This window comes from Oncorhynchus mykiss, chromosome 8 (genome assembly GCF_057628025.1).
Source record: "Oncorhynchus mykiss isolate SJ-2025 chromosome 8, ASM5762802v1, whole genome shotgun sequence".
In the NCBI taxonomy this organism is placed as follows: domain Eukaryota; kingdom Metazoa; phylum Chordata; class Actinopteri; order Salmoniformes; family Salmonidae; genus Oncorhynchus; species Oncorhynchus mykiss.
This window is the reverse complement of record NC_143029.1, coordinates 46,787,782-46,814,843: the sequence shown is the minus strand read 5'-3', so window position 1 is coordinate 46,814,843 and position 27,062 is coordinate 46,787,782. Positions and strand designations below refer to the sequence as shown.

The 27,062-nt window shown below is 42.6% G+C and overlaps 1 protein-coding gene across 1 annotated transcript; it reads right to left on the bottom strand.

Annotated features, from left to right (window-relative positions):
* Window positions 1-2,709: 2,709 nt before the first annotated feature.
* ranbp9 (RAN binding protein 9) lies at window positions 2,710-27,062 on the bottom strand. The gene is made up of 14 exons (XM_036985486.2): window positions 26,312-27,062; window positions 17,436-17,547; window positions 16,864-16,916; window positions 13,559-13,726; window positions 13,035-13,057; window positions 9,326-9,510; window positions 8,966-9,078; window positions 8,528-8,636; window positions 8,072-8,226; window positions 6,579-6,735; window positions 5,930-6,051; window positions 5,414-5,565; window positions 4,534-4,645; window positions 2,710-3,818 (listed from the first exon to the last, which is right to left on the bottom strand). Exons 1-14 carry the CDS (start codon window positions 26,526-26,528, stop codon window positions 3,688-3,690), a joined length of 1,809 nt encoding a protein of 602 aa, XP_036841381.1. The 5' UTR covers window positions 26,529-27,062; the 3' UTR covers window positions 2,710-3,687.

Here is a 27,062-nt window from a genome sequence, read left to right as displayed (position 1 = left end):
AAAAAATTGTAATGCCTTTTAACAGCATAGCAAAGATTAAAAACCGCCAAATCTGTAAAATCGCTTTCTCCAACATTTTGCCATTGCATGAGGCTTGGTGCTCACGAAATCAGTAGACCATTACACAAAACAGGCAACAGAAGCAAGATCTGTCTTATGTCAGATATATGGATGATTAATAAAGCCAGGCACACTTAAGTTAGGCTATTGATTATAGACCTCAACCTAATTGAGGAGAGAGGAAACCAACTTAATCTGCTTAGCCAAATTGGCTAAAGCAAGCCTGGTTCCTCATCTCTGCTGCTGCTCCCTCCACCACCACATTGTTCTCAATCCAGATATGCTGGTTAATGCTGCTATTATGCACATAGCAACATAGGGAAAGGCGCCAATTCTACAGCGAACTGAAGATTGTCCGCGGTTCTAAAACGGTGACCGTATCCAATGGTGGAGAAAGCGCATTTGTTTTAAAATGTGTTGCACCATTATTTTTTACATAATATAACCATATAAATTATCTGGCAATATCTGAAATTGTAATGTTTATTTCTATACCATAAGCCACCTCTATCATTTTAGAGAATCTGTCTGAACCACCAACTGGCATCACAACCACAAACCACGTCAGCCCAGGACCTCCACATCTGGCTTCTTTGCCTGTAGGATCGTCTGAGACCAGCCACCCGGACGGGACACCTGATGAAACAGGAGTATTTTTGGTCTGTAATAAAGCCCTTTGTGGGGAAAAACTCATTCTGATTGGCAGGGCCTGCACCTCTTCCCAGTCATGTGCAATCCATAGATGAGGGGCTAATTAATTTTTAATTGACTGATTTCCTTATATGAACTGTTGCATGTTGTTTCTTTTTGTTCAGTATAGATATGAAGAGTGCAATTGTGATGTTCACAGCGCTCATCTGCAAAAGAGACCTGTGGTCTCAGTATGACTCCGTTTATTTTTAAAGTCCAGGGAGAAATTTCAGATTTAATCCAAAGGATGTTGTCTAACAGCAGCCTGCATTGGAAATTTGTCTTCAGCGGCAACCAGGCGAATCTGAATCAACCGAGACCAGACTGAAGCATGGGATGAAACTGCAGCCCAAGTGGATGTGTTAAAGCTGAGTCCCAGATATGGTTGTGCCATCTTGCCAACTATGTCATTGGTTCTGCCCTAAATGGCACCCTATTCCCCATTTAGTTCACTACTTTGACCTGGGCCCATAGGGCACTGGTCTAAAGTAGTGCACTATATAGGGGGGGAAAAAAGGAACCATTTGGGACAGACTTATCTATGTAAGATTGGCCCAATTATCTTAAGATCAAAGTCAAATGTTTTTATACGGTATATCATGCAAAATGATTTCTAAACTGAAAGATGTGCTAAAGGAAAGAATGGTGTGATGGTCAGACACTGAGGGGCAGTTTCCGAGACAGACTATAAATGCCCAATGCGTTAGCATTTACTTTTAGCCAGAATACATACAGCCTGAGAATGTTCAGTGGATTAGATCCCATGTCCATGTAATATTATTCATTGTGATCTGAAAAGCAAAAACAATCTTAAATCGCAACTCCTACTGTGAGATGCTCCATATGCCCCTGCTTGTGGTTTCTCTGCGGCTGCAAGCACTAAAGCACAGTTGCAATGTCGCCTTCCTAGGTATGTTTTTTATTTTATTGTAAACCACAGTGCAGTTGACAATACTATTTTAGTTTCCATTTTGCTGTTGAGAGTACTAAAAGGAGATCCGGTCAACAAAAACTAGGAAAGAGTAAGGCCGGGATTCAATCTAAGGCGCGTTGTAGATAAGCTCATTGCAAGGGAACAATTTGCCTGTTGAAAGGCAATGTCCCAGACGCTGCAGATGATGGCTCAAGTGCTTTACAGTCGCCTTTGATTCCCGGTCCAAGTCTTTCTGTTAATGACAAGTGTTCTGACAAAAGCAGCCTATAAGGGTTTTTCACACCTGAAAATGGGCATGTTCGATATACAGATTTTGCAGAGTATAGGCTCATTATAGTAAATTGGTAGGTTAAAACCCTTCTCCAGGTATTGTGAAGATCTCTGCAGACTCTTGACGCTATCTCAAACATGCCATTATCCAAACATTTGCTTCGCTGGGATGTGGTTAGCTATGAAAAGGCTAATGGGGGGGGGGGGGGGGGGGTTAGCCCCAAACCAGGACAATACCTATTCTGGGTATTGGCTAACATTAAATCATGAGCGCTTAGGCGCTAGCTCGCTACCTCGCTACCGGTTCAACACAAGGCTAATCTGCTAAACATTAAGGGATTTAAAAGTCTGAAAAGCCCTTCATTACAGACACCCGTTCATTTAGAACTTAACTGACAATCTCAGCAGTCAAATCAAGAAAGGGCTCATGAGTTCTTCATGGCTAAAGGATATGTGATGCCATGAATGAATACATTAGGAAATAAAATGTCATAACACATCAGACCTGCTGTGCAGTTGGGGGGGGGGGGGGGGGGGGGGTGTCAGGTACTGGGGTACCCATGGAAAGGGTTAATTAAACTTCTCAACCACAGTATAACAAAGTTTGAGACTAACACCACAAAGGATTCTAAAACACTCAGTGTGAAGCTTTGAGGGTAGATATTTTTTCCTTTCTTTTGGTAGCTAAATATTTAATGATTGATATTTTATTCATAGAAATGTTAACATGTACACACGCTGACACTTGTCACTAGTAAGGAGTGGTGGGATTGGGACCTTTATTATTTGGTGGAATTCACTCTTGCCGGCGCGCAACAAATATACTGTGTATGCAAGTAAGAATATAATTAGCTAGAATAATAAATCACCATGCCTTGTAAACCAGGAAGTGTTAACAGAGCCTACCCACCCCCCCCCACCTACTGCCCCTCCCCAAAATAAGATTTTTTTTAATTTTTTTTTAAAGAAAGACAAAAGTTAAGACTGTAGATTCTCTCACTGGCTTCTTCAGTCTTCAAGCCACATGTGTCACCAGTCACTGATGCCATGGGGTTTGGGTGTGCCTTTTGCGCCACCAAGGAGTTGGTTTCTCGGGGTGGGAATCGGCTAGCGTACTCCAAACCCAGGTGCAAATGCACTAGAATGGGTCGGAATACTCACGTCTTCTGTGGGCCTGGCTTGCCTGGTAGGTATAGTTGGTCAGGGGTTTAAATGGACCACGTTTTGGGTTGGCAAATGGAGTGTCAACATATTGACTGGGTTGGTGTTATGCGGTCACTGGAAAGCTGTTCCTTGTTCTTCAGACCAGGGTGCTCCCACCTTCGCACAGTAGTTTGGGCATATGAAAATCCTGCATGGTTTGCCACAGTCACACAGATCAGAGAGGTGAATTTACTAGTTGGCTAGTCTTTGCAATTTCCCCCTTCTCCCCATCAACCAAAATTACGTGGGCAGACTTGCATCAGGGTTCCTGGGAGACTTGGGCGACGTCCCGATTCTCCACCCTATCCCAAAGAGTGCACTCGTACACTCCCCTCATGGATTTCAAGGGAATGGACTGCTGTGAGGAAGATGGTGAAAACTCTTCCCAGGCATTCTTGCACCAATCCAATGCATGAGTGAACACTTCAGGAGGTTGGAGAATCTGAAAGTAGCCTTGGCTAGCCCGGGGAGTGGAGGGATCCAGATTGAGTTTGTGTGAAGGTGGGGGGGGGAGACCTGTGTGTGGGGGGCTAGTGCAGGTAATCGTCCACAGCAGCGAAGGCGCAGGAGCCACTTCCAGAGTGTGCCATGATGGACAGGCACTGGGCGGCCTGTCCCACAGCCTGGGCCAGAGGGGGCTGCTTGGGCAGGTTATGAGTCTCTGTGGGTGGGGGGGGGGGGGTAGAAAACAGCTATGTAAGGACTACATATCACTCCCATAGTTAATGCATAACACTCAACACAAAAGTAGCTAAGGACACTGCTGAATGAGTAACTTGGGGTGGGGGGGTTGTATAAGGGCCTTAGTGTGCACATCTTATTAAAATCAATAAGAGACTGAATAAACACCAAATTTTAGAGATTCATACATTTCTAACATTGGGCAATGCATTACACATCATATCCATGACATAAATAAGTCAAGTCAGTTCCACATAGCACACCCATAGGCAACGCATAACACCGCCACATACACAAAACAGTAGCTATGGACACCGCCAAATGACTACTTATTAACCATGACTCAAATCAAAAAATGATGACTTAACATTTATGACCACGTTGGTAATTAACCGCTCCCTAATTTGTTGACATTTTCAAAGGAAAACGATAACGCCCCAGTCAACGCGAAGCTATACAGAATAAGCATTATTGTAATCAAAATGTTAAATTTACAGGGCCAGTTTCCCAGACAGAGATTGAGCCAAGTTCTAGACTAAAAAGCATGTTCAATGGAGATTGTCCATCGAAAGTGCATCTTAGTCCAAGACTAGTCTTTAAATCGGTGTCTGGGAAACCGCCCCAGAGTGGACAACACTTGACTGCTGGTTGAGGAGAGGCTCGGAAGTGACAACCAGAGGTGGTGGTGTACCTACCTAGAATTGCACTGTTGAGTGTGGAACACACCGGTTCCCTCTGGATAGAGTCCAGCTGGTAGCCCACTGGGCTCGTCCACGGGTCCGAGTAGGCCAGCAGACTGAATGCATCCTACAGAGGGAGATGGGAAGCGATAAGGGACATACAAATAGAGGAGAAAGACAGCCAAGAAGAACAAGAATTTAGAAGAATGTAAAAATCATTGCAGGGAAAAGAGTGGGGAAAGGCAGGGTAGAAAAAACAGCTGTTAATGAGAGATGGATGCAGTGAGTCAAGGTACAGTAACCTCAAATTGTACACTAAGTTCAAAATTGACAGATCATTGTTCAGATCACTGAACAAAAATGTAAATGCAACATGTAAAGTATTGGTTCTGTGTTTCATGAGCTGACATACGCACAAAAAGTTTCTCAAATTTGTTTACATCCCTGTTCATGAGCATTTGTCTTTTGCCAAGATAGGAGTATTTGTCTGTAATGAAAGCCCCTGTGGGGAGAAACTCATTCTGATTGGATGCAGCCATGGGTGGGCATAGCCCCACCCACTTGGGAGCCAGGCCCACCCATGGCTGCACCTCTGCCCAGTCATGTGAAATCCATCGACTAGGGCCTAATGAATTCATTCCAATTGACTGACTTCCTTATAGGAACTATAATTTAGTAACATTTTTGAAATTGTTCAATGCGGTAGTGTACTGCTAGAGAAATACTGTTTTGAGATATTGAATGTAGTTATAGGCCAAGTGCAGTGCTGCGTTGTTAGACGTAATGTAGTGTGACGTACACGTAAAACACTCACAGCAAAATGTACATCCAAGGTTTTACAGCCATTACATTGAGCCATTTATCGGAAGTTGTTTGAACATAATTGACAGAGTACCTTGAGCATCTTCTTGTTGACCGAGTTCTTGCCGCATTCTCGGCGTAGGTGCTCACTCATGCTCTGGAGCTCCCGGCCAAAGTGGATCATCCTCTCGATGGCTGCCTGGCTTCCCCCACACAGCTGCCTCTTGGACTGGGCTGACTCCACCTCTGTGGACACAGAACCAATCAAACGTGCACGTCACACGAGGACATAGCATTCAGCCACTCCAAGGGATGATTTGATAGATGCAGACCAGAGTCAATCATGTCAGTTGTACCACATCTTTTGTAAAAAATTACATCGGAATATAACAAAATGTGCAATCTGGGAATCTATGCAATGATCATATCAATTTTTGCTATGTACACCCATTGATTCTTGAATAATAAGTTATGCCTCATGAGTTTAGCACAACCGTCTTATCGTAACCCCCAAAAAGATGCACTACTCCATTGTTTACATTCGTTTGTAAGCAATGTATAGCTTCAAAAAGTTTAAACTATCATGTGGATGTCATGGCCTGTCACTCACCCATGTCTGCGTCACAGTCCTCTGTCTGGGCTCCGTGTTTGGAGGTGCCATTGAAGAAGCCGTTGGAGGAGGACTCGGTCACTCCGTTGGTGAAGTGGTCAACCTCCATGTCCACATCAGTACTGGGGGGGTGGGGTAAAACAGTAGGTGTGTTTGAGTGGATCCGTTTTAAAGATTAGAAATTATACTTTATTTTTGACAGACAAAAATAGACAACATTCATACATTTCAACAAACATTGACATCACACTTCCTCAGATCCACATTTCCAAGTCCCAAAAAATAAATGTATATTTCAATAAAGCATTTGATTCTTCCATTCTCGTAGATTTGGAATATCATTAGAGTTCTAGTACTTATAATCTTGATAACATAAATTAGTTATTAGAACTGCAAGCCGATGTGTAAATCCGAAGTTTTGCTCAGTCCCACTGCAATGTAGTCGATCTTAAACCTGCGTTTTTTGGTTGCGTGATACGTTGTGTCAATACCTTGTTTTGCAGGTAGAAGTAAAGAAGGCTGTGCAAGACTGTCAGTATTGACCGTTTTTTTTCTTTCTCTCTAGTGTTGGATGCATGTTGAAGAGTTTACAAGCAACTAGTATTGAGTAGGGTGTTCAGTACATTATAGCCTTGTGCATGTTCCGTACCTGGCGTTGGGCTGCTGCAGGCTGTGGCTGCCATTGAGGGAGCTGAGCTCAGCAGCGGGGGCAAGGAGGGCTGGGCCCGGGGGGCAGGGCTTGTGACTGTGGGGGGAGGGGTGGGCCTTACTGGACATCACCCCATTACAACAGCCGCCATCAAATCCTGGGAAGCAACCAGGACAGACAGATGAAAAACACCGTACAAGACACAAAAAGGTGAATGGCAAGCTAAATAAAGTGCACCTTAAGTATTTTACTAAATTAATTTGATCCAGGACTGGGTCATGTTCATGGATAAGTTTTAGAAACGTTTAGCAACAAAACAAGAAATGTAATCCTTTTGGACAAGTGCAGGTAGTCCCTCCCCATTTGTTAGTGCTCTTCCGTTTGGTACCTATTGAACACGCCCCAGGGTCATAGTTATAACAGCACACTGTTGCAAAACGTGCAAAAAAAAAAAAAACATAACAATTTCAAAAAGTATCTTCCTGTTTCAGCCTGTTAAAGTGCCTAATGAACACAACCAGGTGTGAATATACATTGAACAAAAACATAAAATGTAACATGTAAAGTGTTCGTCCCATGTTTCATGAGCTGAATGTCCACCAGAGCTGTAGACAGAATTTAATGTTAATTTCTCCCCCATAAACTGCCACCGACGTTGTTTTAAAGAATTTGGCTGCCTGTCCAACCGGCCTCACAACCCCATCAGCCCAGGACCTCCACAACCGGCTTCTTCACCTGTGGGATCACCTGAAACCAGTCACCCAGAAAGCTGATGAAACAGTTTGCACAACCAAAGAATTTCTGCATAAACCCTCAGTGAAGCTCATCTGCGTGCTCGTCCTCACCAGGGTCTTGACTTGACTTGCAGTTCGGCGTCGTAAACTACTTCAGTGAGTAAATGCTCACCTTCGATGGCCACTGGAGAAGTGTGCTCTTCGTGGATGTGTCGCAGTTTCAACTGTACTGGGCAGATGACGACAGCGTATGGCACCGTGTGGGAGAGTGGTTTGCTGATGTCAACGTTGTGGAGAGTGCCTCATGGTGGCAGAGGGCAAAGAACACCATTGAATTTTATCGATGGCAGTTTGAACGCACAGATACTGGGACGAGGCACATTTCGTTGCGCTATTCATCCACCTCATGAGGATCTGTACACAAGTCGTAGAATCTGAAGATGTCCCAGTTCATCCATGGCCTGAATATTCAGACATGTCACCCATTGAGCATGTTTGGGATGCTCTGGATCGAAGTGTACGACGACAGCGTGTTCTAGTTCCCACCAATATCCAGCAACTTCGCACAGCCTTTGAAGCGTGAGAGAACATTCCACAGGCCAATCAACAGCCTGAGCAACTATGTGAAGGAGATGTCGCGCAGCACGAGGCCAATGGTTATCACACCAGATAGATGCTTTTTTAAATTTTTAGGCATCTGTGACTAACCAATGCATATCTGTCATGGAGAATCCACAGATTGTTCAGTGTATCATATACCTGTGAGGTAGGCCTGTGAGCCGCTTGCTTTGTGTCTCGGGCTGCTGAAGGGGCGAGGCGAACCTGTGTAGCTGTCCTGGGACTTGGGGCTGCGGCCTCCCAGGCAGCGCACCTCGCTGTCCGTCCCATTCACCATCTCGATGAACTGTCTCACCCTGAGAGACAGTGTGATTAAGTGGACAGGGGGAGGGTTACAAAGATCAGGCCTATCCAATACAACCGTCAAACCATCAACCACCACATTAAATACAGCATCAATCAAATGCAGAAATACCAACAACCAAATATACTTGGCTGCACATTAATGTACAGTCTTGCCATTAAAGGGTAAGTTCAGGAATTTACAACCACTTCCAGGGTGAGGAACCATCTAACAAGTTGTAATATCCTGAGCTTCCCCTTAAGAGGTACGGTTCCTAAATGTGCCAATATTGCCTATCCCTTGCCGTTACTCACTTCAGCATAAATAAGAGGTTGGGGTTACTCTCCAGTAGGCTGGGGTACAGCTGTTGGGTGGTCTCAATGGCCTCTCCCATTCTGCCTGACAACACCAGCTTCTGGATCTCTGCAAGCACATCCCATTTACTTTCATTCACATATTGGGAGGAGACTTCGTGTGGCATGGCATTTCCCCATTCGTCTCCAAGGGTACGAGAGCGGAAACATTTTAAAGTGTTAGACAATCATTTATTCTAGGCCCATTCCATTTTGGCCCCTGGCCTCTAGGCAGATGTGTCCCTAAGAAATATTGTAATGGCGCCACCTATGCCAACTACCCATCTAGTCAGTTTACATTTTGTGAATATAGCATATAGTTCTAATATACACAAAGCAAATACACAAGTCAATGACAGGACACACCCTAAACCCATCTTTCACACAAGCATGACTCACTCTGTCGGTTTTTAATGGAGGCCAGTTCCTCATGCACAGCCTGGTCTGTGGATTTGGCAAAGGCTTCGGCAGTGGCACAGTAACTATGGTGGACCAGGTAGGATGCCACCATTCTGTGGAGACAAAGAGGTGGGAGAAACATAACAGCTCAGAGAGACAATACAGATTACGATATGCTGCCTTCAAAATGCTGTTGGGAATTTGGAAATACGAGGTTCAGACTCAGAAATACCCACTTAAAAACAAGTAAAAAAATTGAGATAAAAAAACAGTGGCAATAATACAAGTCAAACCAGTTGCAAGGGCAGATGGGAAATGTAGTTTCCATTGGTGTGTACAGCTACAAGGGAAGGTACTTACTTCTGGATCATGGACTGCCACTCTCCCTCCCTGTCCCCTATGGGGAACCTGTCGATCTGGGCCTGGATCTTAGTCCGCCACTCGCGCATGTAATCCTCGATGTCGAACACAAATGGGTGCTGGCCAAAGTTGGCATCCACCACCTCCCCAGGGGTCTGCAGCCCCACTGTGGGGTACAGGTTGGGCTGGGGACACACAAATATACTAAGATGATTTGTTAAATCACAAACTCTTAAAATGTTGGATGCATGGTTCAAACAGATGATCTTTTGTATTTATTGATTTATTTTCATCAAACCACTCAAGGGGAAAAGTTCCATATAGCCTCTACCACAAATCAGTGAATATATAATATAATTTCACAAGCAAGACAGGTCAAGGAGCCAAATTGATACCAGGTTTGCATTCACTAGGAACCAAATGAAACTGGGAGGGACCTACCTGAATTTGGCCGCTTAAGAAACATTTCTGTTCTCCGTTGCAAAACATTTCAATACAGTGCGCAAAAAATAACACTCCAGGACGGGTTGTTTTATAAGGAGCAGATCAACAAAAACATGGCGACATGGTTCAGGATCCTCATCTAACTGACTGATATATAAACACTGTACCTTAGTTTAGCTGGCAGAGTTGGCATTAAAATAACTTTACGTTGTCAGCTGTGTTTGAGCACAAACTCTTCAGACCAGGTAGCTATTGCTCTTTCCAAAGTCAATACAATGTACTGATAAAACAGAGCAGAATTTGCCATCCATCAAGAAAGACTCTACCATTACTTACATGGGGGGGTGCAACTCAATATTAGGACGGTGTTCCTAATGTTTTGTAGACTCAGTGTATATGGCAAACGATCCCGGATAAAATTTACAAAGAGGGGAAGACCTAGGACTATCCATACCAAACTTTAAGATGGGACAAAATGTGCCTGGAAATACAATTTTAAACTGGTTTAGACATGATTCTTCTCCCCCATGGCTGAGTAGCGACAAATGGCGTCTCATATTGGCCTGGAAGAGGTGGTCTTCACTGATATGACCCTTAAACGCTTTGGTGCGATTATTGTCACAATTTCTATTTGCTGCAAAATTGAAAAAGCTGGCGCTTAAAAAGAAAAATGATTGTCCACTTAACTAATTGAATATGAACCCCCACATTATTAACTGGAACAGAATATGGACATAATCCAAACCACCAACTTATTCATTTTAAGTTTGTTCAGACAGTATAACACCAAGGAAACATTTTACGATGACATTTGTCCCTGGCAACAGGGGGGTTATGTAATCATTTGATTGTTTTTGTACCTGTAACCCCCCTCTGAAAAATGACAACTGAATAAAAGGTTGGTCACAAAAAAAAAGCAGTTCAGGAAATAAAGTGGAAGTCATGTAATGCGAGTTATAACATTGGCATATTCAATAAATAAAAACAATCCCATGACCACTTGGGTTGCATTCTCATTCGGCATACTCTGGTAGTTCCCGCCCCGTTTCACGCCTAATGAACATGACCCTGGAGTTAGCAGCGGAGGGATTTCTAAAAGCCCGTTTCATGGTCTAACAGAGAAAAGGTCAGCTCCAGTGGAGTTGACGCACATCACCGTAGAGCCCAGAGAAACATGAATGCTGGCTCGTGGCCAACAGTTTCTGCTCAATGGATTATTGTTTTGGCTAAAGCAGTCGTATTTTATCCTCAAACAAGTGGTCATTCTGCTGGTAGGGGGACAGCGCAGCCAGCGCTCAACCCCCCCACCTCAGTGCAGCGAAAAAAATGCAGACATGTAAATTTCACTTTTTTTTTTTTTTTAGGAACTTTAAAATGGCATAAATTCTTCAGTCTTCACATATTTGTTTTCTATCAGATCCTCCAGGCAGCAAACACCATTAAAAATATGCATTGTTTACATTAAAGCTACAGTCTGGGATTTGTGAAGTTGTTCAATTAAAATTCTTGATATTTACCCATTGATTCTTTAAGAATTGAATGCATAAGTCTAAATGAAATTAGCACAACTGTCTATCATAAGCCAAAATCACTTTTTATTACTCCATCCATTGTTTACTTGTTGTTTGCAAACAATGTTGTTCCTTCAAATAGGGTTCAAACTGGTAGGCCTGATCAACAACAACGAGACAGCCTATAGGGAGGAGGTCAGAGACAACAACCAGGACAACAACCTCTCCCTCAACATGATCAAGACTAAGGAGATGATTGTGGACTACAGGAAAAAAAGAACTGAGCACACCCCCATTCTCATCGACGGGGCTGTAATGGAGCAGGTTGAGAGCCTCAAGTTCCTTGGTGTCCACATCAGACTAACAAGGTCCAAACACACCAAGACAGTCGTGAAGCGGACAAAACCTATTCCCCCTCAGGACTGAAAAGATTTGGCATGGGTCCCCAGATTCTCAAAAAGTTTCTACAGCTGCACCGTCGAGAGCAACTGGTTGCATCACTGCCTGGTATGGCAACTGCTCGGCCTCCGACCGCAAGGCACTACAAAGGGTAGTGCGAACGGCCCAGTACATCACTGGGGCCAAGCTTCCTGCCATCCTGGACCTCTATACCAGGCGGCGTCAGAGGATGGCCCTAAAAAATGGTCAAAGACTCCAGCCACCCTAGTCATACACTGTTCGCACGGGAAGCGGTACCGGAGCACCACGTCTAGGTCCAAGAGGCTTCTAAACAGCTTCTACCACACATGCCATAAGACTCCAGAACATCTAATGGCTACCAGACTACTTGCACGCACCCCCCCCCCCCCTCTTTTACACTGCTGATACTGTTATCTATGCATAAGTCACTTTAATAACTCTACCCACATGTACACTACCGTTCAAATGTTTGGGGTCACTTTGAAAAACCAGGACATTTAAAAAAAAAGCACACTGAAGATCTGGTACAACGCTGGGTACTACTCCCGTCACAGAACAGCCCAAGCCAGAATAGAAAGAGGTGCACCGGGGCCTCCTACTCCTCTATCTATTCTGGTTAGAGCCAGTTTGCGCTGTTCTGTGATGGGAGTAGTACACAGCTTTGTACAAGATAAAGTTTCTTGGCAATTTCTCACATGTAATAGCATTCATTCCTAAGAACAAGAATAGACTGACGAGTTTCAGAAGAAAGGTCTTTGTTTCTAATAATGGGCCGATATTCAATAATACATTTTTTTTTAAAGCCGTTTCCAGCTACAATAGTAATTTACAACATTGTCTACACTGTATTCCTGATCAATTTGATGTTATTTTAAAATGGGGGAAAAAAAAAAAAGTCCTCGTCTTTCAAAAACACAGACATTTCATTTCAAGTGTCCCCAAAACGTTTGAACGGTAGTATGCATGTATTACTTCAATTACCTCGACTAACCGGTACCCCCTGCATATAACCTCGCTACTGTCATTTTACTGCTGCCCTTTAATTACTTATTTTTGTAGGCATTTCTCTTAAAACTGCTTGGTTGGTTAAGGGCTTATAAGTAAGCATTTCACTGTAAGGTCCTCTGATTTATTTGGTGCATGTGACACCATCTCTCAGATATCATGGAATGTTAGTCCATGCAGCTAGTGTGACCAATGAATGAGGGGGATTACATTGCCCTAACCCCATCCCTCAGCTGTGGATCAAAACAAGTGGCAGGGGTGTCGTTTAGTCGTTTCAAATCCCAGAATGTAGCTTTTAAAGACAACATGGCCGGTGGGATCATACTTACCGGTAGATCTGTAAAGGCTATTCCTAGAGTACAAGAGAGAAGATAAAAACATCAACATACATTTCTTAATCTCTGACTGAATATCCTATTGTTGGGTACAAGAATGCACGATGCAGCATATCAATTCTATGCAAACCATGGATGTTCAATTGGACAAAATGTTGCCTCTAAAATACATTAAAGGGTGGAATGAAATGTGATATGCAAAGAAAAGTATAGAAATGTGCCTTTACGAGTCAAATTATTCAGACCAGGATGAGACAGAACAATATTGTGTGTCATGTGTTTTCATGTGGCATGTTGTTTGATAGTGATATGGTGTAAATAAATAATTGTTAATAAAAAATTAAAGGATGGGGCACGCATTGTGTTAGTTCAGAGTGTACATTTTCCGGTTCCAAATCCCCCCCCCCCCCCCAATAACTCCACAAAAAGTTAAACTGAATGACACTGTTTGAGTTCCATAATGGATTACTACATTAATTAAATTCATTTTTATGTTCTAGAGCAGGGGTGTTCCATACCTAAGCTGTGGCCATTCTTTGTGTAGAAACAGGTGTTGTTGATGAGGTTGACGCAGCAGCCAATCACGTCACCTGTAGTGAACGTGGGGCCGTAGGGCTGCCCCGTGCCGGAGGAGCAGAACGAGTGGCCGTCATCTCCGTGGTAACCATACGAGTGTTTGTCCCAACCTGAGAAAAACCGCACAGACATTGGCGTCACTCTGAAAGATGCCTCGACTTACAACAAACTGAACAAAAATGTAAGCACAACATAGAAAATCTTGGTCCCATGATTCATGAGCTGAGAAAGAAATAAAAATAATCCCCAAATGTTCCATATCCACAAAAAGCATATTCCTCACCTGTGCTGGGAACAATAAAACACCACTTTAAAATGTGCATTTTTGTCAAAAAACAACGCCTCCAACATCGTTTTAAAGAATTTGGCAGTACGTCCAATTGGCTTCACAACCACATGTAACCATGCAGGGGGAGGAGGGTTTCTGAGGAGTATTTCTGTCTGTAATAAAGCTTGTGGCAACAAAAAAAAAATACTCTAATTGGATGGGCCTATGTCAGCCAGGCCCACCCATGCCAAATCCATAGATTAGGGCCTAATGAGTTTATTTTTTACATTGACCGATTTCCTTATATGAACAGTAACTCAGTAAAATCTTAGAAATTGTTGCGTTATATATATTCTCAGTATAAGTAGCAATTCTCTATAAGATAGTACTTCATTAAACCTCAAAGAGGAAATGTGTTTGCACTAACCATCACACACTAGAAACAACACGTCACCAATGCATCTTAAACTAAATGTTCAGATTAAAAAGCCTCACAGCAGAAGATGAGTATCCGTTTTACACCTGGGTAAACTATAGGCCTATCGATCTGCCACAGCACTGGTTAGATTAGAAGCTCTCATTTCAGTATAGCTTTTAAAACCTAGGACCTAACAATTATGTGCATTGTGCTAATTAGGTCTCTGCTATAAAATGTCAAAATAATTGAAGAACGGTCTCATTTGAATTCTCATGCATGTATGTATTAGGTTTCCTAAGAATTAGCCACGTTCCATTTGACACTTATGTGGGTCAAAGCTACTAACAGTTTTATTTAGCAAGTTAGCAACTAGCCATTAGTGATTACTTAGCCATGATCTGGCACTGCTCTGTCTGCTGTTTTATACGACTGCGCTGCATTGCTATGCCGTGGGCCTTTGCTAGGCCCGCCGTGTCCTGAAGGGTTACAGGATGCATCTCAAACGGCACCCTACAGTGCCTTGCGAAAGTATTCGGCCCCCTTGAACTTTGCGACCTTTCGCCACATTTCAGGCTTCAAACATAAAGATATAAAACTGTATTTTTTTTGTGAAGAATCAACAACAAGTGGGACACAATCATGAAGTGGAACAACATTTATTGGATATTTCAAACTTTTTTAACAAATCAAAAACTAAAAAAATTGGGCGTGCAAAATTATTCAGCCCCCTTAAGTTAATACTTTGTAGCGCCACCTTTGCTGCGATTACAGCTGTAAGTCGCTTGGGGTATGTCTCTATCAGTTTTGCACATCGAGAGACTGACATTTTTTCCCATTCCTCCTTGCAAAACAGCTCGAGCTCAGTGAGGTTGGATGGAGAGCATTTGTGAACAGCAGTTTTCAGTTCTTTCCACAGATTCTCGAATGGATTCAGGTCTGGACTTTGACTTGGCCATTCTAACACCTGGATATGTTTATTTTTGAACCATTCCATTGTAGATTTTGCTTTATGTTTTGGATCATTGTCTTGTTGGAAGACAAATCTCCGTCCCAGTCTCAGGTCTTTTGCAGACTCCATCAGGTTTTCTTCCAGAATGGTCCTGTATTTGGCTCCATCCATCTTCCCATCAATTTTAACCATCTTCCCTGTCCCTGCAGAAGAAAAGCAGGCCCAAACCATGATGCTGCCACCACCATGTTTGACAGTGGGTATGGTGTGTTCAGGGTGATGAGCTGTGTTGCTTTTACGCCAAACATAATATTTGCATTGTTGCCAAAAAGTTCAATTTTGGTTTCATCTGACCAGAGCACCTTCTTCCACATGTTTGGTGTGTCTCCCAGGTGGCTTGTGGCAAACTTTAAATGACACTTTTTATGGATATCTTTAAGAAATGGCTTTCTTGACACTTCCATAAAGGCCAGATTTGTACAATATACGACTGATTGTTGTCCTATGGACAGAGTCTCCCACTTCAGCTGTAGATCTCTGCAGTTCATCCAGAGTGATCATGGGCCTCTTGGCTGCATCTCTGATCAGTCTTCTCCTTGTATGAGCTGAAAGTTTAGAGGGACGGCCAGGTCTTGGTAGATTTGCAGTGGTCTGATACTCCTTCCATTTCAATATTATCACTTGCACAGTGCTCCTTGGGATGTTTAAAGCTTGGGAAATCTTTTTGTATCCAAATCCGGCTTTAAACTTCTTCACAACAGTATCTCGGACCTGCCTGGTGTGTTCCTTGTTCTTCATGATGCTCTCTGCGCTTTTAACGGACCTCTGAGACTATCACAGTGCAGGTGCATTTATACGGAGACTTGATTACACACAGGTTGATTGTATTTATCATCATTAGTCATTTAGGTCAACATTGGATCATTCAGAGATCCTCACTGAACTTCTGGAGAGAGTTTGCTGCACTGAAAGTAAAGGGTAATAATTTTGCACGCCCAATTTTTCAGTTTTTGATTTGTTAAAAAAGTTTGAAATATCCAATAAATGTCGTTCCACTTCATGATTGTGTCCCACTTGTTGTTGATTCTTCACAAAAAATACAGTTTTATATCTTTATGTTTGAAGCCTGAAATGTGGCAAAAGGTCGCAAAGTTCAAGGGGGCCGAATACTTTCGCAAGGCACTGTATATAGTGGACAACTTCTGACCAGAGCATGTGGGGCACTATGTAGGAAATAGTCTGCTATTTGGGATGCAGCCCAGTGTCAGAGAGAGACACCCTGCACTGCCAGATAAACCCCCCAACATGTGACCCTGCCCCAATGGTGTCATGTCAGGACAGAGAATAAGCAGCCTGTCTGGCTTCTAAGGGCACACCCATACAAGTTTCAGACAATACAAGTTTCAGACAATACATGCTCAAAGAAAACAGACAATCCACTGAAACACACAAGTGTATGTTCATCACCAGCACGTCTTCCAGACAATACACACGCAAACCAAATCACAGACAGGGACAATTCACAAACCAAACGGTCTTCCAACCCACCCGAAGACCAAGGCAGAGTGTCAACATTGACACACACAAGCTATAGCTTTCAGAGTCGCCTTACCAGGGAGTCTGTTCATGTTGACACCTTGAGCCGAGAGACCGATACCCATGTACCTGATAAACAGAAAGATAGTAGGGTCAAAATGTGTGATGATCCGAGCATGTTAACAGTTTTATAAAGAATTGGTTACACTGGCTAAGGATATCTAAACTGCCTCAAGGGAATTTCATGAATCATACCAACATGACACCCTCATGCAAAGGTAAATTCCTAACTGTCCAGAGATGTGATCAGCAATGGTAATCAGGGGTGTTCATTAGTGCACAGCATAACAAAAGTTGAATTGCAAATGAAAAAGTGTGTGTTTTTTTTGGACAAATTCAGGTTGTCCCTCCCTGTTTTTGTTCAGTTTGGTTCCTAGTGAATACACCCTAGGAAAAAGTTGATAGGCCGATTAATGGCGGGGGAGGGGGGGGTCTAATCTCAGGACCGTTAACTATTACAGGGAACTGATGAGATGACCTTGATTGAACAAAACGTTAACTGTAGACTATGATTAGTTAAGTCAGAAGAGGTTTGCATGGGTAGAGCACAATGTGTGCGTGGTGCTCAATTCTGTGCAGCCATCTTACCCATCTCGGCCTTTACTGATGATTTTCACCTCAAAGTAGTAGACCCCGCAGGCAGCTGGGATGGGATGAGTGGCTCGTACGGATGCCGCATCTTTAGGGGTCTTTCCATGACCTATGAATGAAACAAGACACCCTGTAATCAATTAAACGCCTAGCTCTTACCCTTAGGCACTGCTTTAGATCTGAAACAATTGGATAGGGGTAAGTAGTATGACAGAAATTCCCTCTGGCCAATCAGACAGCAGCAATTACAACTACCATATTGCTTAAACCAGATCTACTAGAATGCCGAGAGGTGTGGGAATTCAGCATTAGCTGAACAGAAAAAAAAGCATTTTCCCCTAGTGCTGAACGAATAGTTCCTTTTGAGGTAGATTATATTTTTAAATCACTTAGGAATTATTTTTCAACATTAATTGCAATAAAAAGTCCCATGATGATAGTGAATGCTTATCACTTAACCATCATTTATTCACAGGACTTTAAAATATTTACATTCATTTTTTTTATTGATATTTAATTCCAAGTCATCTATAGAACTGCTGCCCATGCCTTAGCAAAATTACTTCAATGTCGAAGGTATACTTATGAATAGCAACTATCAAAATCACTTAGATCATACATTTCAGGTAGATACCTTGGAGCAACTGCTCTATCCCTCTCAATTGGGCATTCTGGCTTCTCGTCTGCCTCACTAGCCTAACAAAGCAGGCATAAAATAAACAATTAGACAAGTAGGCGCGCAATGGATTATGATCATTGTAGTTCATAACCATTTTTTCTGCACTAAACTACTGTATGTTGACTATTGGCCTGTTGTGAACTACAACTCCCGGCGTCACACAGTTAAGGTTTGATCTAATTCCTGTAGAGAAATTGCATGATGTGCGCATTGAGCTCACAGGAAAAAAATTTGGGCAAACAGTTTGCTGATGTCAACGGTGTGAACAGAATACCCCATGGTGGCAGTGGGTTTAATGGTATGGGCAGGCACAAGTGACAGACAATGAACACTATTGCATTTTATCTAAGAATTTTAATGCTCTGACTCCAGTTCACACCAATATCCAGCAACTTCACACAGCCACTGAAGAGGAGTGGGACAACATTCCACAATCAACAGCCTGATCAGCTCTATGTGAAGGCGATATGCAGCACAACACGAGACATATGGTCACACTAGATAGACTGGTTTTCGGAGCCACACACCCCTACGGATTTTAATTTTTTTTTTTTTTTAAGGCATCTGTGACCAACATACACATATCTGTATTACCAGTCAAGTGAAATCCATAGATGAGGGCAGAATGAATTTATTTCAATTGACCGATTGCCATATGAACTGTAATGCAGTAGAATCTTTGAAATTATTGCATGTTCCATTTATAGTTTTGTTCAGTGTACACACAGCTGTACAGACCGGTTTGGGTTTTTACTTCTACAAAAAAGGTATGTCAATGTCGATTTTGTTAAATGTCCATTTTTATAGATAACCTAGTTTGCTAGTCGTCTCACTCCCTCTCCTTCCATAAATACCTACACGCTTCCCACACCAAGCCCCGCCCAGTCACTCAAGCTCTGTCTGCATGGTCAGATGCAACAAGATGGTGACAAGGATGCTAATTTCCACTTTGCTTCCTAATATAAGTCAACAACCCAGTTCCTGGAAAGCTACCGTCCTGTAGGTTCACTAACCATAATCTAGCACACCCGATTCTAGTAATTAGCTGGTTAATAAGCTGAATCAGGTTAGTTACAACTGGTGTTGTAGTGAACACAATATTTGTGGCAACGCTTCAGTTGTGTTCTGTGGGTGACAGAGTTGGCTGATACACCATTTCACAGAACCAAGATGGGTAACGCTGTACATTGCATTTGACTAGAGCAAGGAGTCTGTGTAGCCAGGCAAGCAAACACATTCAGGCCGGCTGATTGTTCCAGAAGCCGTTGGGTTGAGCCAGAGAAAGAACACACATGGGTAAAAAAATAAAACTAATTATCATTGCCTTTGATACTCTGATTGGCTAGAGACGATCCCGTCACTGATTACTTTTTGTACAACGCCCTTCGTGCCTTTTGTCACCACAAACGGCTTCAATGATGGTAGTCTTAGACTCAAGTATCTAGCAAAAAATAGCGCAGTAGAATTTAAGGTGAGTCGCCAAGGCACTTTATCCTAATTGCTTCTGTAAGTCCCTCTGGATCATTATTCAACTAGGCAAGTCAGTTAAATTATTTACAATGACGGCCTACCCCCGCCAAACCCTAACGACGCTGTGCCAATTGTGCGGCGCCCTATGGGACTCCCAATCGTGGCCGGTTGTGATACAATCCTGGAATCAAACCAGGATCTGTAGTGACACCTCTAGCACTGAGATGCAGTGCCTTAGACCGTTGCGCCACTCAGGAGCCCCGCTAAATGTCTGCAAAAAAAAAAAACAAGTCCGGCTAGTACATTGCGATATGAATGTCAATACACACGAACAGGGATACCTAGTCAGTTGCACAACTGAAATCTTTATTCCACATTTAATCCAACACCTCCGAATCAGAGGCCTTAGTCGTCGGCGGAGATTGCGCAAACGTATAGAACAAATCTCAAAAAAGGGGGTCATTGTTTGCGATTTTCAGCAGGCTAGTCGTGTGTCCCTATAAATAAATAAAAAAATCCACAACAATGGTTAGCCCACATTAGGAGACCACTAATGAGGTGTGGGAGAATATTATTTATATAATTTTTTTTTGTGGGGAGGGTTATAGGTGCCCTTTAATTCAATTGCGAACCAAGCAAGAGGCCGTTGTGTAGAGGTGTTTCTATACTGTACAGTGTAGCCTACATGTGACGGCAGAGTCTTCGTTAACACCCACCCGATTGATACTGTGCAACTCATCAGGACATTCTGCCAGCTCGACCTACTTCGCATTCAACAACATTCATTTGGGAAGGTTGTTTTGGGAAAGCCGTTAGAATTGTTCATTCAAAACAGCGCAAGATGACTGAATTAGGCTTTGGAAAGATTTCGGACCAAAAAGTAGATTTCTGGTTTAAATATCCAATGTTAACTTATCTACCAGTAAATGCTACACTACATGACCAAAAGTATGTGGACATCTGCTTATCGAACATCTCTTTCCAAAATGAACATTAATATGGAGTTGGTCCCCCCTTTGCTGCCATAACAGCAAAGGGGAAGGCTGGGAAGGCTTTCCACGAGATGTTGGAACATTGCTGCGGGGACTTGCTTCCCTTCAGCCACAAGAGCATTAGTGGGGATGGGCACTCATGTTGGGCGATTAGGCCTGGCTCACAGTCATTGCTCCAATTCATCCCAAAGGTGTTCAATGGGGTTCAATGGGGTTGAGATCAGACCTCTGTGCAGGCCACCACACTGATCAAGTTTTTTTTTTTTTTTTTTACCTTTATTTAACTAGGCAAGTCAGTTAAGAATTTGTTCTCATCTTCAATGACGGCCTAGGAACAGTGGGTTAACTGCCTGTTCAGGGGGAGAACGACAGATTTGTACCTTGTCAGCTCGGGGGTTTGAACTTGCAACCTTCCGGTTACTAGTCCAACGCTCTTACCAAGTAATTTCTGTATGGACCTCGCTTTGTGCATGTGGGCATTGTCATGCTGAAACAGGAAAGGTCCTTCCCCAAACTGTTGCATGCTGGAGCGATAAGATCTCACTTGACAAACCATAAAAACAACCCCAGACCATTATTCCTCCACTAAACTTTACAGTTAACACTATGCATTGGGGCAGGTAGCGCTCTCCTGGCATTCACCAAACTCAGATTAGTCTGCAAGACTGCCAGATGAAGTGTGATTAAATCACTCCAGAGAAAGCAATTCCATTGCGCCAGAGTCCAATGGCGGCGAGCTTTACACCACACCAGCCGACGCTTGGCATGGTGTTCTTGGGTTTCCATGGCTGAGCAGCCGCACACAAGCCTATTTCATGACGTTCCTGACGAAGTTATTGTGCAGAAGTTGCTTCCAGAGGTAGTTTCAAACTCTGTAGTGAGTGTTGCAACAGGACTTTTAGACGCTTACAGCACTTGGCGGTCCCGTCCTCTGAGCTTGTGTGGCCTAACTCTTTGCGGCTGAGCCATTGTTGCACCTAGACATTTCACTTCACAATGTGGCTGAAATAGCCGAAACCACTAATTTGAAGTGGTGTCGACACAAAAAGTTGTGTATATATCATAAATCGAAGTCTTTCCTACCTACCCTAACGCTGCCGTTCTTCTGTGAGCTGCTCCACAAAATAACCACTTGAGAGCTGCGTGACAGTTTGGTTATGTAGATTATTTTGAGCGGGACAATGTTCCCTCATTTTTTGCTGGGCGCAAACTTGAACGTCGTGAAAATTGTGCAACTCCTGGCACATGTTTACTGTGAACAGGCTGTACCCACTTTAAATTAGTTTTAACAGTGGTCAAGTAGGCTACTGGTCATTTGATCATAATGTAGGACTACCAGAGTGGCCTACCATCAAAAAGAATTTAGAACATTCATCCCATAATATTTTACCATGTTCAGCCTACAGTAGCAGCAGCTAATGTCTGGTGTTCAATGTAGTCCTACGTTCCATGACACTTTTGAAAAGTGATTGACAACCTGTTTATCCACTTGTCCTTCAGACAAGGTGACTGAAAATGTGTTTGATGCAAGAAGACTTTATAAAAACACAATTATTACATTATCAGATAATCAGACCATGTATGCTACCCTCTTGCCTTGTTTTTTATTTTATTTTTTATAATCAATCCTCAAGTAATTTTTTATTTTTACAATATATAATCGATAATATTTCAACCGGGACTATAGCTTCTTCGATAGGAGAGAGAAAACGTCTGCTCCAAGCTGTTGCGCATGCAGAACGCTACATGACACAATGTAATCTTTCTCGCTCATTTATCAAAATAAAAGCCTGAAACCATGTCTCACACCATGGGGAATCTGGTTGGTATCCCTTTAAATGGAATAGAGAGCTTTCAGGAAAAACAGCACTTCCGGGTTGGATTTTCCTCAGGTTTTCGCCTGCAATATCAGTTGTTATACACAGACAATATTTTGACAGTTTTGGAAACTTTAGATTGTTTTCTATCCTAATCTGACAATTATATGCATATTCTAGATTCTGAGCCTGAGAAATAGGCAGTTTCATTTGGGTATGTTTTTCATCCAAACATCAAAATACTGCCCCCTACACGCAACAGGTTAACTGACTTGCCTAGTCAAATAAAAGGTTAAAAACGTTTATTTTACCTGACTCGCTTTTCAAAGACAGCTAGAAATGCACACATTGTGTTCTTGTAGGAAGCAATCACTCCCCCATTGCTGACTATTAATGATCTATAACTGGGTTAATAACTAGCAAAGGATATGAACAAATGTGCGCAAGTGGCTACATGCAGCTCTCGCTTTGATCTCAACACAAGCTCACCTACTCACGACCACTCATGCTTTAAACAGTCTAGTTCAAAGTGAATGGCACAGATCCATATATGGCAATGGTCTATTTGCATATTGGCCTACTGCAGCATCGATTGGTTATGGTGCACGGGCCTGTGTAGAGTACGGGCCTGTGTAGAGTACGGGCCTGTGTAGAGTACGGGCCTGTGTAGAGTACGGGCCTGTGTAGAGTACGGGCCTGTGTAGAGTACGGGCCTGTGTAGAGTACGGGCCTGTGTAGAGTACGGGCCTGTGTAGAGTACGGGCCTGTGTAGAGTACGGGCCTGTGTAGAGTACGGGCCTGTGTAGAGTACGGGCCTGAGTGGTGCCTGTCAATGCAATAGAATCCAACGCTAATGCCTTCTGCCTACTACTAAATCTCTCGCAAAGTTTGTTTTGTTGCATTGAAAGTGGCTAATATTGTGTTGATTCGATCAATTGCCAGTTAAGGGAAACGTTGATAGTGTTAACAGGGGAGGGATGTAGAAAGTTGAATGAAGTTGACTCTTGCTTCTCTGCATGGGCTGATATTTCTTCTGCGTGGAAATCCAAGTGGAGCTTTGCGCACGTGCGCAGCTTAGAGGTTACATTGTACATAAACTAACAGCTTTTGGAACAGACTTGTCTCATCAATTATATAGCCTAGACTGAAAATAGCATTATGGATGATTATGGATGATTGACTTGCCCAGATGGTTTCCAAAACCTACCTGGGCCAGCAGCCCATGTCAAGCCCTGCAAGATCCATAGGTAAGGCTATACAGTGCATAGTCTACAGGTATACAGTATACATGCAATGTAATTCTGAAGTCTAACACTTAGTGCGATTTCAGTTGTGTCAAATTAACTAAATTGTCTTTTGTTGAATTTATATAAAATGCAAACCTTACTTGGACTAGATGCTAAACATGGCATTATTCCACTATTTGTATCCACCAGTTTCAATGGGGGAATTTGATTTTGAAGGCATACCGCAAATTCCACTATTGTGGGCCAACTCTGAAAATCTCTCCCTCCAGTAGGTGGTGTTTTTGTTGTTTCGCCCACCAAGCATGGAGTTTTATATGGAGGTCAATGAGTGTTGAATTTGGTCAACAACAAAGAATGTATGGCTTATTTGCTACATGAGATTTATTTGATCTAATAGAAGTTTCATATTGCTTAAGTGGTTACAAGTGTACTGCTAAGTAGGACACGTGACATCCCGGCAACATTGAGAACTTTATCGGAGTTGTCTTGAGATGACTATTCATGGCATGAGGCTAGTAGTATAGCATCCCTCGCCCTTGAATACAGGTGGTTGAAATCAACAACCATCATTGAATATTTAAAAAAGGATTACAACAATGAGATGTATCCACCAACAAACCTGCCATGTGGTCAACGACTACCATTGTTTGGGCAAAGAGACATGCATCTTGTCAGTATATTTATAATCTTTGGCCCACCCATCCCTGTGAACATAATCACATACCCAAAAGTGTCAGTCTCAAGTGACCAGTTGTCAGCCAAGTGTGTTGGTTTAAAGTTTGCACTATGCCTGCCTGGCTGATGAATCATGGAGCCAGGGTTCCGGTATAGAAGCACAGTTGACTGCTCCTACAGTTTTGCGTCAGTACTGGCCCAGAAAGACAATTTCCATAGAAGTCAGATTTGAAAATTCCTAATAAGGACAGTCATCACCTTTGTGCACAAAACAGTCATTGAATTATTCAAATTGTCACATAGGCTTATTTCCCAGTTGTTAAATTCTAATAATTAGCCTAATTTCAGTTGACAAAACAAGCTAGTGTAGAGAATCATTGGACCATCTAAACCACTGAAATATACTTTCCATAACCAAAAATATTGTATTTTCAGCTGTTGTACAAAACAGACAGCAAAAAATGTATGTGAAGCATATAAATAGAGCACAGAACAGAGCTACAGCTTTTTAGACATGCTTTCAATGAGAATGACAGCTCTATAAGTAATTTCTTTGTGAATTTAGTCAGGTGGCCCAGAAAAAACATTGCAGATCTAACATTTTATATTCAGCCAATGTTTTTGGATGACATCGTGGCTGCTCCCTGTGCGCACCGAGTTCAAGTGCGCATGTCAAGTTAAGCTGTGTAAACCGGATATAAAAACGGTCCATGAATCGGCATATGCAAACGCGAATAGATTACATTGAAAACGAAAAGGTCGGGCATAGTCTAGATCTTTTTCATATTATAACCTCAGTGGTCTGTATAACCACAAGAGGATGTGTAAAGCCTTTATGTTCTCTAGACACATCACATACTATGAAGAGATTGTTTAAAGGGTAAAATGCATGGCCTACACACCCAGAAAGGAAATACACTGTTACACCTTGATGTAGTAGGCCTACATCAAACACTGGGGAAAATACCTTTAGTTGGTTGAGGTACAAAGCAAGAGCCTTGATTTTCACTCCAGCCATTGACTTCCACCATGACATAGCAACCGATTGAATAATAGTATTTCCCACCAATATGACCTAATACAGGGTATACAGATCCGAAATGGGTAGTGCTAAAGAAGCATTTCTAGGCTAGCTAGCTAACTTTAGGCCTATAGCTAGACGAGAGCCTACACAGGATAAGGGCTTTGCCTTTAAGTGACGTTTTTTGTTTTGTTTTGTCAGCTTGACAAAGCTAGCTTGCTGATTTGTGCCAATTTAACTAGTAGCTTAACTAGTAGATGAATTAATTTGTGAACCCTGGGCCCTTGATAAATAAATAAAAAACAAGCTAGCAGTGGGCCCTGCCATTATAAATCAGTTAGCCTAATCAGCTAGGGTTACGGGAGGTTTTGGCCGGGGTAGGCCGCCATTGTAAAATAAGAACTGGTTCTTAACTGACTTGCCTAATTAAATGAATGTCAAATAAAAATGACAAATCGGCGGTTGTGACATATTTGTTTCCGGACCTGGTCGAGTCCATCTATGCTAAACAGTTGGAAAACAAAGAAACGAGCCAATTATATAGCAAGGTACAACTGACATGTCAATTATGTTAAAAAAATATCCAATTATCAACTGTTGCTAGCTTTGACGAACAGTTGTTAGCTAGGACTGCAGTTCGTCCAGCTGGAAAGCTGGCTGGCGTAACGTTGCTACTTAACGTTCTTGTTTTGGCTGGGGATTTCGCCAGCTGATTTACAAGATAGCGTATTTTTGTTAATCATTACATAGTTACCAACCTAACATTAGCTTGACTGTTGTTTGCAGCCAACTAGTGCTGTCAATTCGTTTTGAGAGCGATAACTACTAAGATTAGCTGCGAACGTTGGCTAGCCTAGGTAACGTAGCTAGCTAAGAGTACGGCTAGCTAGCCACTGACATGTAACCGCAGCAAAGTAAGCGGATGACGCTAGCACTCACATTTAATTTCATTCACGCGTCATAGATAGTTACCTTTGTAGTGCACTCGAAGATTGTTCTGAGAGAGGCCAATGTAACTGAACTTGTCCTTCGGGCTCCAGGATCGAGGAAGCGGGGTTTCAAGTTCGTTTACCGCTGGATAGAGCCGTCTGAGTTGCTGGTTGAGCTCATTTTCCTGCTCGTTCAGAGCCGAGTCTCCGTGAACAACAACCGACATAAGAAACCCACAGCCCGATGACTGTCCCGACATGTCGAACAAACGGGTTTATTTAAGTTAAAGGCGTGTCAGCCACCGATTCAAACAACTTAACTATAAGTCAGACGCCTCCACAAACTGTCAAGTATTTTAAAAGCTAACGCTGTTAGCAAATGCTAGCCACAAAACAAGCTAGCAAACTAAATACGCGTATTGCAAAAATGGCTCAATATCTGACATCCGCTAAACACATAAAACGACCAAATTTAACGAAGAAAACCCATCTCACTAAAGCGTTTTGGAGACGAACTGAAAATATACGACACGATTTATCTCGCAGATATGATTAGAGCTGGTAGACATCGACAAAGTATGGCTAACCTCGATCTTTTGTTTGTTGTCGGTGCTAATCCACACATTTGATTGGTTTAGAGGAGGTCCAGTCACATTTCCTTAAGGACTGGGAAGTACATGCTCAGACACATAACAAACAGCAATGTATCCCAGCAATGTATCCCTCAATGTTCTACCAGGGGTTCTATCAAAAAGTTTAGTTCTATCTTCACAATGTTCTCAACAGTTTATTAT

What these genes read in the sequence shown, in the direction of transcription:
- ranbp9 (XM_036985486.2), bottom strand. Translation starts at nt 26,528, where the DNA reads ATGTCGGGACAGTCATCGGGCTGTGGGTTTCTTATGTCGGTTGTTGTT. An exon ending in CTCCATTAAAAACCGACAGA is followed by an intron (nt 8,637 to 8,965) that starts GTGAGTCATGCT and finishes ATGTGCTTGCAG; the next exon opens with AGATCCAGAAGCTGGTGTTG. An exon ending in CTCACAGGCCTACCTCACAG is followed by an intron (nt 6,736 to 8,071) that starts GTATATGATACA and finishes GTTGCTTCCCAG; the next exon opens with GATTTGATGGCGGCTGTTGT.